The sequence below is a fragment of the Heliangelus exortis genome, chromosome 1 (genome assembly GCF_036169615.1).
Source record: "Heliangelus exortis chromosome 1, bHelExo1.hap1, whole genome shotgun sequence".
Lineage (NCBI taxonomy): Eukaryota > Metazoa > Chordata > Aves > Apodiformes > Trochilidae > Heliangelus > Heliangelus exortis.
Genome location: NC_092422.1, coordinates 188,475,382 through 188,489,799, shown reverse-complemented (window position 1 = coordinate 188,489,799; position 14,418 = coordinate 188,475,382). Strand labels below are relative to the sequence as shown.

Here is a 14,418-nt window from a genome sequence, read left to right as displayed (position 1 = left end):
CTCTCTACCCCTACTTCCTCCAGTTTTTCCCTCGGCAGTAGCAGCAAGATAAAGGTTTGTGTAACTGGAGGAGAGGATTCTCTGTTTACCTGGTACCTGCTGTACCCACTGCCTCAAGTCAGCTTTGAATACATGTATGACAAAGTCAGAATTTCTGGAAACAGCTTAGATGTCAACATCTTCCTAATAATGAATCCTTGTAACTTTAGGTTCCAGAAATATTGGGGAAGGTGAGTCCTGAGGCAATTGTACAGATGTTTATTAATAGTTGGTTTGGAATTTTGGTTTCAGGTTTTGGGTTTTTTTTTTCTTGTGGGTTGTTTGTTTGTTTGTTTTTAAAAAAGAGCTTTCATGAGCCATTATTGTAATTTACTTTTCTTTCTTTGTGTATTTAACAAGCCTAAATGACAGTTCAGAGCTCCTGTAGTGTGACCACTTAACCTTACTCCATGAAGATGTGTTCTGGTTCATATTTCATAAATCAGCATGTTGATACAATGGTGATAAGTGTGACATTTTCCTGAGATTCAAGCTAAACATCTAATCCAAACTCCATTGACAGCAATATGAGTTGTTCCACAGCTTTCTTTTCTACAAATAGTATCCTATAAATATGCTGTATGTGAAAAATCAGGAAGGAGTAACAGAATCTTTGTTTTTTTATGCTCTGGTGTATTTTTATTCATCGGTAATGAGTAGCATGAAGAAGATATCTGAAATTAGGTTTAGTATTTTTTTAATCACATATCAACAGAAGATTCCTTCATACTAAAACATGAAAAGATGTCCTAATTCATAATTTGAAGGAAGTTTTTATTCAGAATAATATAAAAAGGCACATTCTTCCCAGAAAAAAACCTTGTTGCAATACTTCACATAACTAATTGCAGGTTTAACATTTCAGTAGTTTTCAGTGGAAGAAATATGGTTAAAATCTTTCAGCCAAGCGCAGTCAGCTGTGCAGTTGATGGTGCCTCTGTGAGAACTCTCAGTATGTGCTGATGCTGGGCTGTTAGTGAGAGGCTGCAAACAGAGCCAGTAAAGAGAAGAGAGATGGTCTCTGTAATGCAGAACAACAGCTTTTTTAAAATGTGGGCTGTTGTCACAGGGGAGTGACCAACAGTGCTTTTTACAAGGCTACTTGACTTTTGCATATCCGTTGCTGGATGCCATAATCTGAAATCACAGCATTGTTCAGCAGCCTAATCCTCTTTGTTCTCCTCTAATTTTGCAAGCCCTCAGGCTTTCTCTGATTCCTAAAGTAAAGTGCTCACACTTGAAACACATCTTTGTTTGCCTTGTTCTTTTTTTCTTTTTTTTTTTAGTATGAAACACTTTACTCTGCCTCAATTGAATTTTGTGTCACAGCTATTTAAATAAAGGTAGGAGCAGACAAAGAGAACAACAAATGCCAAACAAAATTATTTTAAAAGCTTTTTTTTCCCTGTGAAATACATTTTTTAGAACAAATTTCTGAAAGAGTCAGTGGGAATCAAGATGGGGAAAGAATATACTATGTTACATGGATATTCAGTAAAAGCTAGAACCCAGGCTAAAGCTACAAAGGATGAAGTAAATTACATTACAAAATCTTTGTACCCAAGCATTTTATTCTGTTTATTTTAATAGCAATAGTTACGGAAAAGGTTTTATCACAAATGTTTTAGTGAGAACTAGAGTGGCTGAAATTTCTGTGTAATTCAAATTTTGGACAAAATGCAGTACTTTAACATTCTTTCAAAGCTGCCCATCCTAACACTTCATTTAGCTAAAAGATGCCATGATATTTAAAGTGTTCTGTACTTGCAGAAAAAGGGCAGCTTCTTTATGGGTTTTGATGCATGTTAAACTGTACTGTATGTGCTCTGATCCTTTAGTAGTCCCTGTATCTTTGAATCAAGTAATTTGTCCATGCCTCTGGTGCCAACACAGTTAAAATAAACTTCATTGGCTGAGTGCAAGAGACATGTACTTATCAGTTTCCCAGCACTTTACGTGTAAGAGTCAAGGCTGATTCTACAAACTGTGATAATGCATAGAATACAGTAGTAAGAATGTGATTTCCTTCCTAGTGTTGTTTAGGTGCTCTTGTGACCTATGTAATTATATATATGTTCCATTAATTGCTCTTCCATCATGGCAAATGTCAATGAGAAGGTCACTAACGGTTTTCAAATCTCTTTGCAGACGAACTAGACGACAAGACATAAGAAATGGAGACCCACTTACCCACTGCTCAGACTTGCAGCATCATGGTGAGTTATGGGTATGACTGAATTACCACAAATCTGTATGTAATTTACAAAATGTGCATAGGTGTAGGAAGTACATGAATGATTTGTTGGTGAAATTGTCTTGAATATCTGTCAAAGATGAATATAATACATACTATCCCCATTTAGTTTGCTTAAAATGGTTTGGATCAGACACTAAAGATTGTTATTTTTGCCCCTCAAGTTAACAGTGCTAAGCATTTTCAGTTTTCTGCTTTGTTTACCTGATTATATCATACAATTAGGTTAAACATCTTATGTCAGAAATGAATCAAATCTCCTTCAGAACAGCAAGAAGGATATTGTTTAATATGATTGCATAGGGTGGTAACAAAGCATATAACTAACTACCTTGACTACATATGGAGTGGTCTTTGTTGTAGGTGCTACACTATTAGGCCTGGAGATCAGGATGTTTCTAGCAGTAGTCCTGTCCCCTGTGCTTTCAGCATGGGTTTTCTTTGACATCTTTTGGGTTTTTTTTGCCAGTGGTTGCATTTTCATAGTATATTGATCAGATCTGTCTTGAACTGTTTGACTAAAAAACTTCTCAGAGTTACTTATTTGTTGCCAAAGTCTTCAGAAGATTTTCACTCAGAAAATGAAAACTGTTCATGTGCTGTGAGTGAACACTTAGGCAATACTTCCCTCTACTGGAAAAAAATGATCACTCGCGTTTGTAGTACATCTGCAATGACAATTAAACTACTGGACATATTTGTGAGATAAATAGGGAAGAGATGGCTGAAAATGGAGATACGTTAAAACCCCCATGTCCCTGCAGTCCTTGTAATGGAATGATAAATAGTCCAAAGTGGGCTTGTGTGGGCTAGACCTAACCCACCACTATGTTTCAGTAGTAGTTTTCACAGTCTTCCTTTTTAATCATTTGTAAGTTTAACATAACATTAACTTCTTGATTGTCAGACTCAGACCAAGATACTCAGCGGGGAAAAGTGCATCAATAGACTATGATCAATATGCAGTTGTCATACTTTGAGAACTCATGACTGTACCACTAGTTTAGATTTGAACTAGTCAGTGTGGACTAGTAGAAAGTTTACACATTTTCAGTTCCATGATATCTACTAATACTTATACAGTGCAGATGAGACCATCCATGAGACCATGTATTGAGGCTGAGATGACGCTTTCAGTTTCCAAAAGGAAAATTTCCCCAGGCAATAAACATGGATAAACAAAATAAAATTGTTTCTTTTTATTTAAAATTATTTTATTTATTGAAACATATTATTACCAGCAGAAACATGTCAGCTTTGTTTTTACTGCCTGGACATTTTATTCATGAGTAAAATCATGACTTGGACTACCACTTACAACATTCTCTTGCCCTTGCTAACTATGCTTTATGCAACTGTGGGTCTGTTCTTTATAAGAAGAGAAGGATTTCAAAACACCTTGTTTTTTGTATGTTCCCATACTTGGTAAACATATTCTTCTGAAAATGTATCTTCTGTCTAAAGTGAAGGCAATAATCCAGCACAGTCTTTTCATTACAACAATTATGAGAAATCAAGATCAGGAAAAAACTGTTATATGAAACACCCCATCTCAAGGAGCTTTAATACAGCTTTGTCTAAAGAAGCAGGGTAAATAGGAGACAAGATACCACTGAAAATTGGTTTTAATAGTGAATAAAGACAGCATGATTAGAAGGATCAGTAACTTACAAAAAATACTGAGACAATGCAGTTCCAAGTCCTATACCTTAAAGTATACTCAATGAATGTTTTAGCTCACTCTCGAGTGAATTGTAACCCAATGAAATTTTCCTATATTTATTTGTCATTTACACATGATTATGCATTATATAGACAGCTGCATGGTCCATAAACTTCCCATGCCAACTTGTGCTGAGTTTTTTCCTTGCTTATGAATATAGTTTTGTGGACAACAACTGTAGAATTTGGTTTGTCTATAGCCAAAAATAAGCTCCAGTAATCATTTAGTGCTTGTCTACTTTGCACTAACTGCGAGCTGATTCTCTATGTGAACCAACAGAAACAAGAAAAAAGAAAAATCTCTTAATGTGTACCTCACTGTTAGAGACATTACAGACAATTACTTTGCTATCTGAACCAAAAATGCTTTTAGTATGGTTTAGGTAGTTCTTTCAGTTGCCCTTTCATGTAAGAACTAGTAGTATAAAATTACTAAGCAGCAACATTAGAGGGAGCTGAGGATCCTTAGTTGTACACATGTCTAGCCAGACATTAATGCTTAAAACTAAAAGCATATCACCTTTGTGTCAACTTAAGAACAATATTTTTTTAAGTGTAACATACTAGTGCTATTAAGAAATTCATCAAGTTCTTTTTTTTGACGAATTTGTAAATTGAGCAGCACGTTTTTTAGGTGATTTATCCGAGGGGAAGCTCAAAGAGTCACCCTGAATTTAACTGTATAGTGAGATTTATTGATCTACAAAGCAATCTTAGTATAAGTACTTAGCCTCTCATACTTCTTTTGTTATATCAGGAATTATTTATTTAAAGGATATTTATCAGGGTAGTAAACCTGTACTGCTGTTGGGTTCATTTTGGGAATTGCAGCTCTCAGACAGGATTTTGAGTTGAATTTATTAACCAACTTCATGACTTCTTTAGTTTTCTGGTTCCTCTAGCTGCTCTTCTGAACTTCCTAGACTTTCATTCTTACTTCTAGTCTCCTCAGTCCCAGAGCTACACTCTGATCCAGTGATTTTTCCATCACTCTGCTTAACTTTCTTGTACTCTATGTGCTCAACATTACATGAACTTTACAGACATTTTGGATCTGCCTCTATTCCCTTAAATCATGGAAATGGAATTTGAGAGATCTCTTAAATCCTTCCTCACTCATTTCATGACTGTCACTTGTACTGTATTTTCTGGAGTTATGACAAAATTTAAAGGGGGCTTCTTCCTCTCTCCATGGTGATCTCTAAGATGCTAGAATGCCATGGACCATACCCAAGAAAACACTCAGAAGTTTGAAAGGACATCAGAGCACCCTCTTTCAAGGTGACTTTGATAAAAACTTGCGACTATCTTCTTAAATATTAAGGGTATAATAGGTATATGTTTTCCAGTAGAAACTTCTCTATAAAATTTAAAACTGCACATGGACAGTAGGTTCCTTGCTAAATAAATATCTATTTCTGCCCTTTGTACTGATATTTAGGAACTAGAAGACTATCTGCCTAGCTCCAATGAGAACAGTGTTACGTGCTCCTGTGTAATTCACTGGGACTATTATGGATTCAGCAAAATACAGTCAAGTGGTACTGCAATCTGTGTCATTACTATGCAGCTGGTTAAATCAGCTATTAAGGATGTGGGAGAAGAGGACACAAAGTCTACTAAAGCTTAGGAGATAGCTCCGATAGTTATATTTCCAGTGCAAGCACCCAAACTGTGCGATTGCTCATTTTAAAGGGCCATGATGGATCTGTGATTAAGAGTTTGTGGAGCCTGGGAGAAAGGGATTGAAATAGAACATGCATCCTAGAGGGAAAACTCTGTGTTTCCATCCTTTATTCTGGAAGCCTGTAGATCTCACAGAAACATATTGCTGAAACAGCGTTGCATGTGTCCCAGGCTATAAGGGACATTTCCTACTGACTGTCTTATGCTGCAGTGCCCTACATGTGCTGTCTGCTGTGAATCCCAGTTCAGATATCAAACTGCTTCTTGTTGACTAGGTGAGGATCTTTGGATGCAGGTTCAGCTGTGTACATTCTGATCCCAAATTACAGTACATAACTGAGACAGAAGAGTCAGGAAGATATTAGCGAGCCATTCACAATGTGAATCTGGACTCATGGGTTATGAGCACATCATGTCCATTTCCAATCTTTATCTTGTGACTTCTAGTTATATTCAGTTAATCTCTTCACATACTTCCAGTTTCTCTGTTTCATCAACACAAATTCACCCATGATCCAGCTCAGAGCTTTCTTCTTGTCTACATTCTCTTCCAGCTGTCTTACCCTTCTTAACTTTCTAATTCACTCCTTTATTGCTCCCCATCTTTCTGGCCCAAAGCTGCACTGATATTCTTCATAAAGATGTGGTTTCTGAAAGATGTATAAAAGTTGTTTCACTTATTTATGTAGTACCCCATCTACTTGCTGGAAAGTTTCACAGTCCAACAGAGGAAGATAAACTCACCCCTCCCTCTCTAAGTGTTAATCCCCCATTTGATGTCTCCTTACTGAGAACTGGGCAAGCACCAGTTCCTATTCTGTGCCCCATCTCTTCTCCCATCCTCTCTCAGGGCTGCAAGACATTATGGAAAGACATGGTTGCTGTATCAAGATAAAACCAGGAGCTCAACTTTATTTTTATCTCTGGCTCATTCTTCCAGAAAACCACCTGTATTTGCTGAGCAACGTGGCCAATACAATAAAGCAGCAGTGAAAGCAAACAAAACTTGATGAAGGATTTTTCTAAGATGATTTTAGTTAGACATGATTTCCCTGTTAAAACATACCAAAAGAACTGTTTTAAAGATTTCCAGTGGTAAAGGTCAAAAATATGAAATGGAAAAAAAGACAAATAATGGCAAAGAGACAGGACACCCCATGAGATCGACACAATGTTAAACTCAATAGTTTACCAATTCCTCCTCATCATCCGCTCTCCAGGATTATTGTACTATTGCCACTTAGGTCCAAAACAGCATTTTAAAGAGCTAAGGTGGAGAGTTGAAATATGATGCCTTGCTGCCTTTGTGGTATTGGAGAAGAATCAAATGCCATATAAGTCCTATAGCTATGGGATATTTCCACCAAGTTGATGAATATCTTGAAACGTTGTTGTTACAAAAGGAAGTAATTTATTAAACTTTCTTTTTCCCTTCCCATGATCTCTGGTTTATTAACCTCATTACATTTCCATAAATTATATCAGTATGAGAGGAAATGATTAATTGAAGATTGTTTCCTCAAAAACGTTTTTCCTGGTCATTAGCAGCTTCAGCAAACTGCAGTGCTGTATAATCTAAACACATTATACTACTTTTAAATAGCCTCATGTTTTATTGCTTTGCTCTAAAGTATTATGATGATAGAGCCCAGGAGGCATCATTACAGACATTCTGCAACTACACCCTGAGTTTTTGCTTTACATACAGTTTACTATTAAAAATTCTTGTCATGTTCTAGATGTTTTCCTTGATGAATAATAATGAGGTTTACACAAAAAATGACAATTAAATTCATTAACTTCACATATTGAGATGTTAACAGCTGTTGGGATTTAAAATTCTAAAATAATAAAAAAACCCGACGGGGGATCCTTAGAAAGACAGAGATGTTGATGGTGATTTTCCAAATTGCATACAGATATGGGGAAAATTTTCTTTTAATGTTTTTATCTTTCAACACCTTAGGGGAGCCCAATTTCTAAATTAACAAATTCACTTAGCAATTAAGATTTTCTTCCCTGGTAATTTTAATTCTTTTTTTCCTGCTTTACAGATAACCCAAGTGGTCAGACCCTGGAGGAAAAGATTATCTATGGAGTAGAGAATAGCAGCACTTTTCTTGAGTGCAGTCCAAAATCTCAGCGTGCTGTAGTCTACTGGCAATTCCAGAAGCAAAATGATGACCGCAAAGAAGAGGTACAGTAGAAAAAAATTAAGAGATCGAAATAGTCTTTTCTGTAAAGATATACTTGAGAACCTTGGTCTTTCACAGAATAATAACCATCTGTATTTTAGTTTAGCAGAATTTATCTGGAATTTCATAATTTCTGTTGGTCACTACAGTCATCCTCTTATCACCATAAAATCCCATAAACATGCTAATAGCTTTAACAGCCTTGCATCAGAAAACATTCATATCCTCTCCCTGGTCAGAACCCCTGCAAAACACACTTAGATATCTCAGAAATACCATAAGGGAGCATGCTGTCTAAAACATCATACTAGAGTTTTACTGAACTTAATACAAACACTATAAAACTGCAATTAGATGAAAAACAGTCCAGATGCATTCATCTAGTTGTATTCTGACTGAAACAGTCTATCAGGGCCATTTCCTAGGCACTGCAGATAAGACAGAAACAGAAAGAAGTAGGGACTGCTGTGGACACAATGATATGGATACTTGCACATTTTTTTCATCAAAAGTAATATTGATGGAGGCAAACCCACTGACTTTCCCTTCTTGTATTACACTAAGCTGATACTTTGGTTTTCTCCTCTTGTCACCAACGTTCTTACATTATTATTTACCCAGCTTTTCAAGTAATATTACTATCTAGCTAGGTCACATGCACCTTAAGAGAATAATCTAGTGCAGTAGGTAAGGAGATGAAACTAGGAAACAAAAACTTGTTTGTTTTGTTGAAGTATTTGTAAACATACCCAAACTACCATGAAGTTTGTTGTTTGGTTGGTTGGGTTTTTTCAAAGCATGTACTAAATACTCAGTTACATTACCAACTGTATATGTTTTTGGTGTTTGCTTTGTTTGCTCAAGTAGAAAATTATTTAGAATTTCTTCTTGGAGCTGCAGACAGGTTTGTGCCCTTTCTGTCTGAAGGGGCACGTGCATTCGAAGAATGATATTATATTCTAGATATTTGTTAATTCATAAAAATACAGTATTTTTGTACAACTGCTTTTTGAATATTAATATTTTGAGATTTAATCCTTATTCTTTCTTTATAAATTTTCCATGGATGTAGAACTCAGTTCTATGAACTACTTTTTATATTAAGGAACAATAGGAAGGCAGAGAACCTTTCTGACAAATATATATAGGCTTAAATAAAAGATAATGATAAATTTGACCTCAGTAATATAACCAAATGTATCGATGTGAAATCTGCTGGTTGTAGGCTTCCATCTTTGTAATCTTACAAACAAGTCCATCTGAAAGAGTTGATACAGAACAGCAGCAAGGGGAAAATTCTTAATCTCCCAAACTCTTTGCAGTACTGCAGTAGTTTTTCCTGAGTATTTGAGCTTTTTATAACTGCAGGTGATTGGCAAGGGAACCATTCATGTTGTTCTGGGTATTTTTGTCCCAAGCATTACCAGCTGAAAGGAGAGAAAGTAAGGAAATAGAGTAGTTGGAGGATAGCGTTGCAAATACATGAAAGACACCTACTGAAATTACCACTTTTTTCCAATACAGATAAAAGTGGATGATCGCATAATCCGAACAGAGCAGGGCCTGTTGCTTCGAAGTCTTCAACGGAGAGACTCTGGTATTTATTTTTGTCATGCTGTGGAACACGGCTTCATGCAAACTTTGCTCAAAGTGACCCTGGAAGTAATCGACACCGACCACCTGGAAGAGCTGCTCCATAAAGAAGATGATGGTGATGCCTCCAAGACCAAGGATGCTACCAATAGCATGACCCCCAGTCAAAAGATCTGGTATAGAGACTTCATGCAGTTAATCAATCACCCCAATCTTAACACAATGGATGAGTTCTGTGAGCAGGTTTGGAAAAGAGACCGCAAACAACGCCGGCAAAGGCCTGCCAATGCGCAGGTGAACACAAATAAGTGGAAGCACCTACAAGAGAATAAAAAAGGTAGGAACAGGAGGACCCATGAATTTGAGAGGGCACCACGGAGTGTCTGAGCTACATTACCTCTAGGAACCTCATCCAAGTAGAAACTTGTATAGACAGACAACTGGAAAAAAAATGCAATATTCATGAACTTTTTCATGGCATTATGTGGATGTTTACAAGAGTGGAAAGTTCAAACAGTTTCCACCAGGTTTAAATAAAATCAATTTCTAACTTTCCTAGTAAGTCCTTCCTCTCTGCTCCTATTGTAAGACCAGAAAGACCAGAATTTCAAGGATGATAACTCACCTGGACCAGGCTTACTTCTCAAAAAGTTCTACAAGTGTTCAGCAGGCAAGTTTTGCTTTCTCTGTTGCCTGAGATATATAAAAAAAAAAATGCTGTATTTCATGCTGTCATCTTAAAGAAAAGAAAAAACAAACCCCACCTTTCATCATCAGCACTACCATTTCTAGACTTGCATTAAAAAACTGCATGAACTCATTAAGCTGATGAACGTCTAAATACATGATTGGACACAAGGATTTTGTTCTTGTTTTGTCTACCAGTTCTCCTGTTTATATGTACTAGAAGAGGAAAAACAATACTGAATGAGATTGTTTGTGGAAATCTGAGCAACATAAGCCATCCATCATCTGGAAGAACAAAAAATGTGGAGTACACTGGCCTACTACTGATGACTTCTTTCAGCTTTGATCTAAAGATGTATTTTATTAAAACTATAATTTAAACGTACCATGAAAAATATGCAGCAAACATTAGCTCTTTTCTAAAATAGATTAGACCTTTGTCTTAGAAATATTGTACTTTCTAATTATTGGTTTAGAGGAAAACACAACTTCCAATTACGAGCTGCTTTACTCTTTTGTTTGGAAAATCTTCCAGGGGAGCTAGTCACACTGCAATTAACCTCCTCCCCTCTCAGTAGTCTATATGACATTTAACTTCAAAACAATTTTAATACTAAGCTATTTTAACATGAAAGTCGCTGTATGGCATGGAAGTTTTCAGCATTCTTTTTTCTAAGTATGGTATTTGAAATTATTTGAATTGTATAATACCTTGCTAGAGATTGAAACAATGAAGAGGAGAGCATTGATTTTCAGTTGTATATTTTTTTTAATTAAAAAAGTAAATAGCATTAAAATACCCTCTACTAATTACACTCTTGCTTTCTTGGTTCGTAAATATTTGTGAATGCTAATATTTAAATCCTGTGGCTCATAGACTGTCATATATCCATGAGCAAAGCTCACATTCAGTTTAAGGAGTTTTGTTCCCAGCTCAGTGGTAGAAACATGTCCACACTACTGATTCTCAGTGCTCCATTCTTTCTGTGGTCCAGCTCACCCAGATGCAAAGAACCAGCACTAGACCACAAAAACAATAACCTCAAAGCCAGCTCTCTCTTTTAAGATTTAAGGGACAGTTTTATCTGTGGGCGAAGTCTGCTGCAGTAATAAATTGATGAAATTGAACTTAGTTTATACTAACAGATAATTTGGTTCAGCACTTCTGTCTTATTCTATATGCAGGAGAGCAACAGGGTAAAACAGACAACCTACTTGCACCGTAAGTGTCAGTTTAGGGTTTTAAGTAGTGGATGTATTCACCTCAGCACAGATGTGCCTTTGGTCCCCAGTTCTATGGTGTCCAGTTCTTTTGAGATCATCTTTCTCCAGCCTCCCATATTTTATCTTGGTAGAGTCCGTAAATGACATATTTTCAAGTAATGTCATTGTGGGGAAGATTACTAGAAGTAAGTCCTTAGTTTGCTAAAGGAGCTTTTATATAGAAGTGTGTCTGTATTGGTGACTGATCTGTTTAGGTTTTATTCACTCCAGATTATTTATTGATCACTGCACTCACGTCCTTATCAGATACAATATAACACAACAGCTGTGACAGCTTCTCTCACAGTATGTCCCAGTCTCCTTGCCACTCACTAATTCAAGGATCCTTCTGATTAGCTTTGGCTTCTTGCCTCCATAGCAATTGGATTTTCACTAATGACCCAGTCACATTAGTCCCCTTTGAATATTTTGCAGGGGGTGAACTTGGAAGATTTTTTGTCATTTGAGTCTTTAGTAATGAATTCATTGAATAGCCCAGGAGAAGGCTGTAAACTCATGATTTAGAAAGGCACTTGGCAATTTAGTTTTAAAGCAACTTTAAGTTTCTCTTATGCTTAATTTGACTCCCATGAACTTTAATATGCTGTTAAATTCCCATGCTTTCATGATGTGCTGAGTAGGGATGAATTAAAACATAAGTTCAGCTATGTGCTTTCCTGTAGAGAAGTATTAATTTTCAGTTCAGCTTATGAATAATTTCTGAGCATTTTTGTTAGCTGAATTTTTACATTACAATCACAGAACACTCTGTAGCATTTTGTGTAGGGCTATTCTGTATCATGAAATGATCAGAATCTTCTTTGCAACAAAAGGAAATGGTTTTAAAATTAACCTCGGGTTGGTTTCAACAGACCCAAATGACTTTGTTTTCTTTTTTCACAAGATAATGAAATTGTTAGGTAACCTTTTTCTGTACCCTGGTCATTGCAATTAGTTCTATAGCAACTTGCTGCAAAAAATCAAACCAAACGCAATCTCTTTTCACCACTCCTGAAGAAGAAACAGATTTAATCAAATCAAGATTCAAAGATACATTTTCTGTATAGAAAAAGATAGTCCTTGGGAACAAAATAACAAAAGTTGCAATTTTTTTACCATAATCTGTCAGTCTATTTGGACAATTGATATGATCAGATCCTACAAACTTCAGTCAAGTCCTAGATGACATGATTAGTCTTATTTAGATCTTTATATTTGCATACATAAATAAACAGCTAGAGTATCAAACCAGCAGTGGAAATTTTTTTTATTTTCAGGTCATATAATGGTCAAGTTAAACCAGCCTTTAATACTGATGTGAAATGAATTTTTTTCAAAGAACGTAGACCTTAATGAATTCATGTATAGGAAGATGCCCTGCAGCTTCTATAAAATTCATACCCCCTTTTGTGTCATTATTGTGTAAAGGAACATAAGGTTTAAAGATAAAGGCTAAAATGGTGTTTCTGTAAATCATCAATAAAACCCTCTAAACCTCTAGTTACAGACTTTAGAAAATGTAAGTTAAAAGTTGCTTTTAAGCTGGAGAGAAATATATAACCAGAAAGATCTATTTTGATTTGGTTTAAGTTAGCCATTTGCAAGGAACAAAAATGCATTGAATCTTATTCTTACTCATCTACACTTGCACCTGCATGGATCACTAAAGATGGGAATTTCTTCAATGGCTCCTAAAAACTGTATGGTTATGTTAAACTATGACATCAAACTGACAAAATGTGCATCTTCGCAGAACAGAGTTAAATCTTGACCCCATAAAGTCACTATGTAAAAAACATAAAATTAAATTAAATGCATGTGAATGCGCATTTATTGATCCTTTTTATGTATTATTTAGTGAATATCAATGGTATGTGTTTAATAGTTCAGTTTTTGCTACCTACACATTAGCCAAAAGAGGTGTAAATATTTCTAACTAGATAAGGAGGTACAGTGTAAAGTACTGTTATCTAGAGGTACTCCATTTCGGTGTGTTCAGCATAATACTAAAATGCAAGATTTTGCCACACAAGTGATAAGGTGGTTTATTTGCTACATCAGTGCCAAAGTTATGTGCTTATTCTTTAAGCACATTCCTCACTGGGTAGTGAATAATTCTACTTCTGTATTTATCACTTTGATTCAGATGGGAACTAGAAAACTGGAGAGAAAAAAATGTAATGAAACTGCTGCTGTAAATTATTTCTTTTAGCATGTATTCAGTTGTTAAATAAACATTTCTTCCAAATATTTGAAGTTCACTGTCTTGACTGTTTACATGGAAATGTGTCCTGTAACCTTTGTGAGCATATGGAGTGCATTCTTGCCAATATAATGCTATCAATGTATATAAGCTGTGTTTACTGGGCCAGAAGGGTTGCTATTTTTATTAATGGTATTTATTGTGGTGTTTCTTTTTGAAGACTACAAACTACTAATGCCTGAAATGAAAGCTACAAACTTTATCTTCAGCCTATCTTTTGGCACAACTGCATGGGCTTCTGCAGATAAAACCACACACACACACACACACACACACACACATATACACACCCCGCTTTGCCCATGAACCAAACTTTAAATTAGCCAGGAAGCCATGTGAATACCAGCAAGCTGCTATACTCCATGACATTCAGTTTGTGCAATGCTAACGTTAGTACAGCTATGCTGTGGGGTTTTTTTTTGTTTTTTGTTTTGTTTTTTTGAAACTGGCCTGCACAGATAGCGAACAGGATAAAACAGGTTATGTCTGTTATTGATATGCCCTTGTATCCTTAGGTAAACCTAGCAGCTGCTTGGAAATGCTTGGGAGCTCTATCTAAAAGTAATATGCTGCAGAAATAAGCTTTGTGCAAACAGGTAATGAGACATGCTGCCATCAAAAGTGTTAAGTTGAAATGTACCAGGCAAGAACTAAAGAAAAGAAAGTATCATTACTTCTTTTGGCACAAACAGAATTGAAGAAACAACCAGTAGTAC

The 14,418-nt window shown here is 36.0% G+C and overlaps 1 protein-coding gene across 1 annotated transcript in view; it reads left to right on the top strand.

Annotated features, from left to right (window-relative positions):
* The window catches only part of SEMA3A (semaphorin 3A), a 165,727-nt gene extending 152,038 nt beyond the window's left edge, over positions 1 to 13,689 (top strand). The window contains exons 15-17 of the mRNA XM_071734053.1: positions 2,188 to 2,255; positions 7,756 to 7,898; positions 9,421 to 13,689. Coding sequence (XP_071590154.1) covers positions 2,188 to 2,255; positions 7,756 to 7,898; positions 9,421 to 9,876 — 667 coding nt within the window. The 3' untranslated portion in view covers positions 9,877 to 13,689. The remainder of the gene's footprint in view (positions 1 to 2,187; positions 2,256 to 7,755; positions 7,899 to 9,420) is intronic.
* Positions 13,690 to 14,418: the final 729 nt, after the last annotated feature.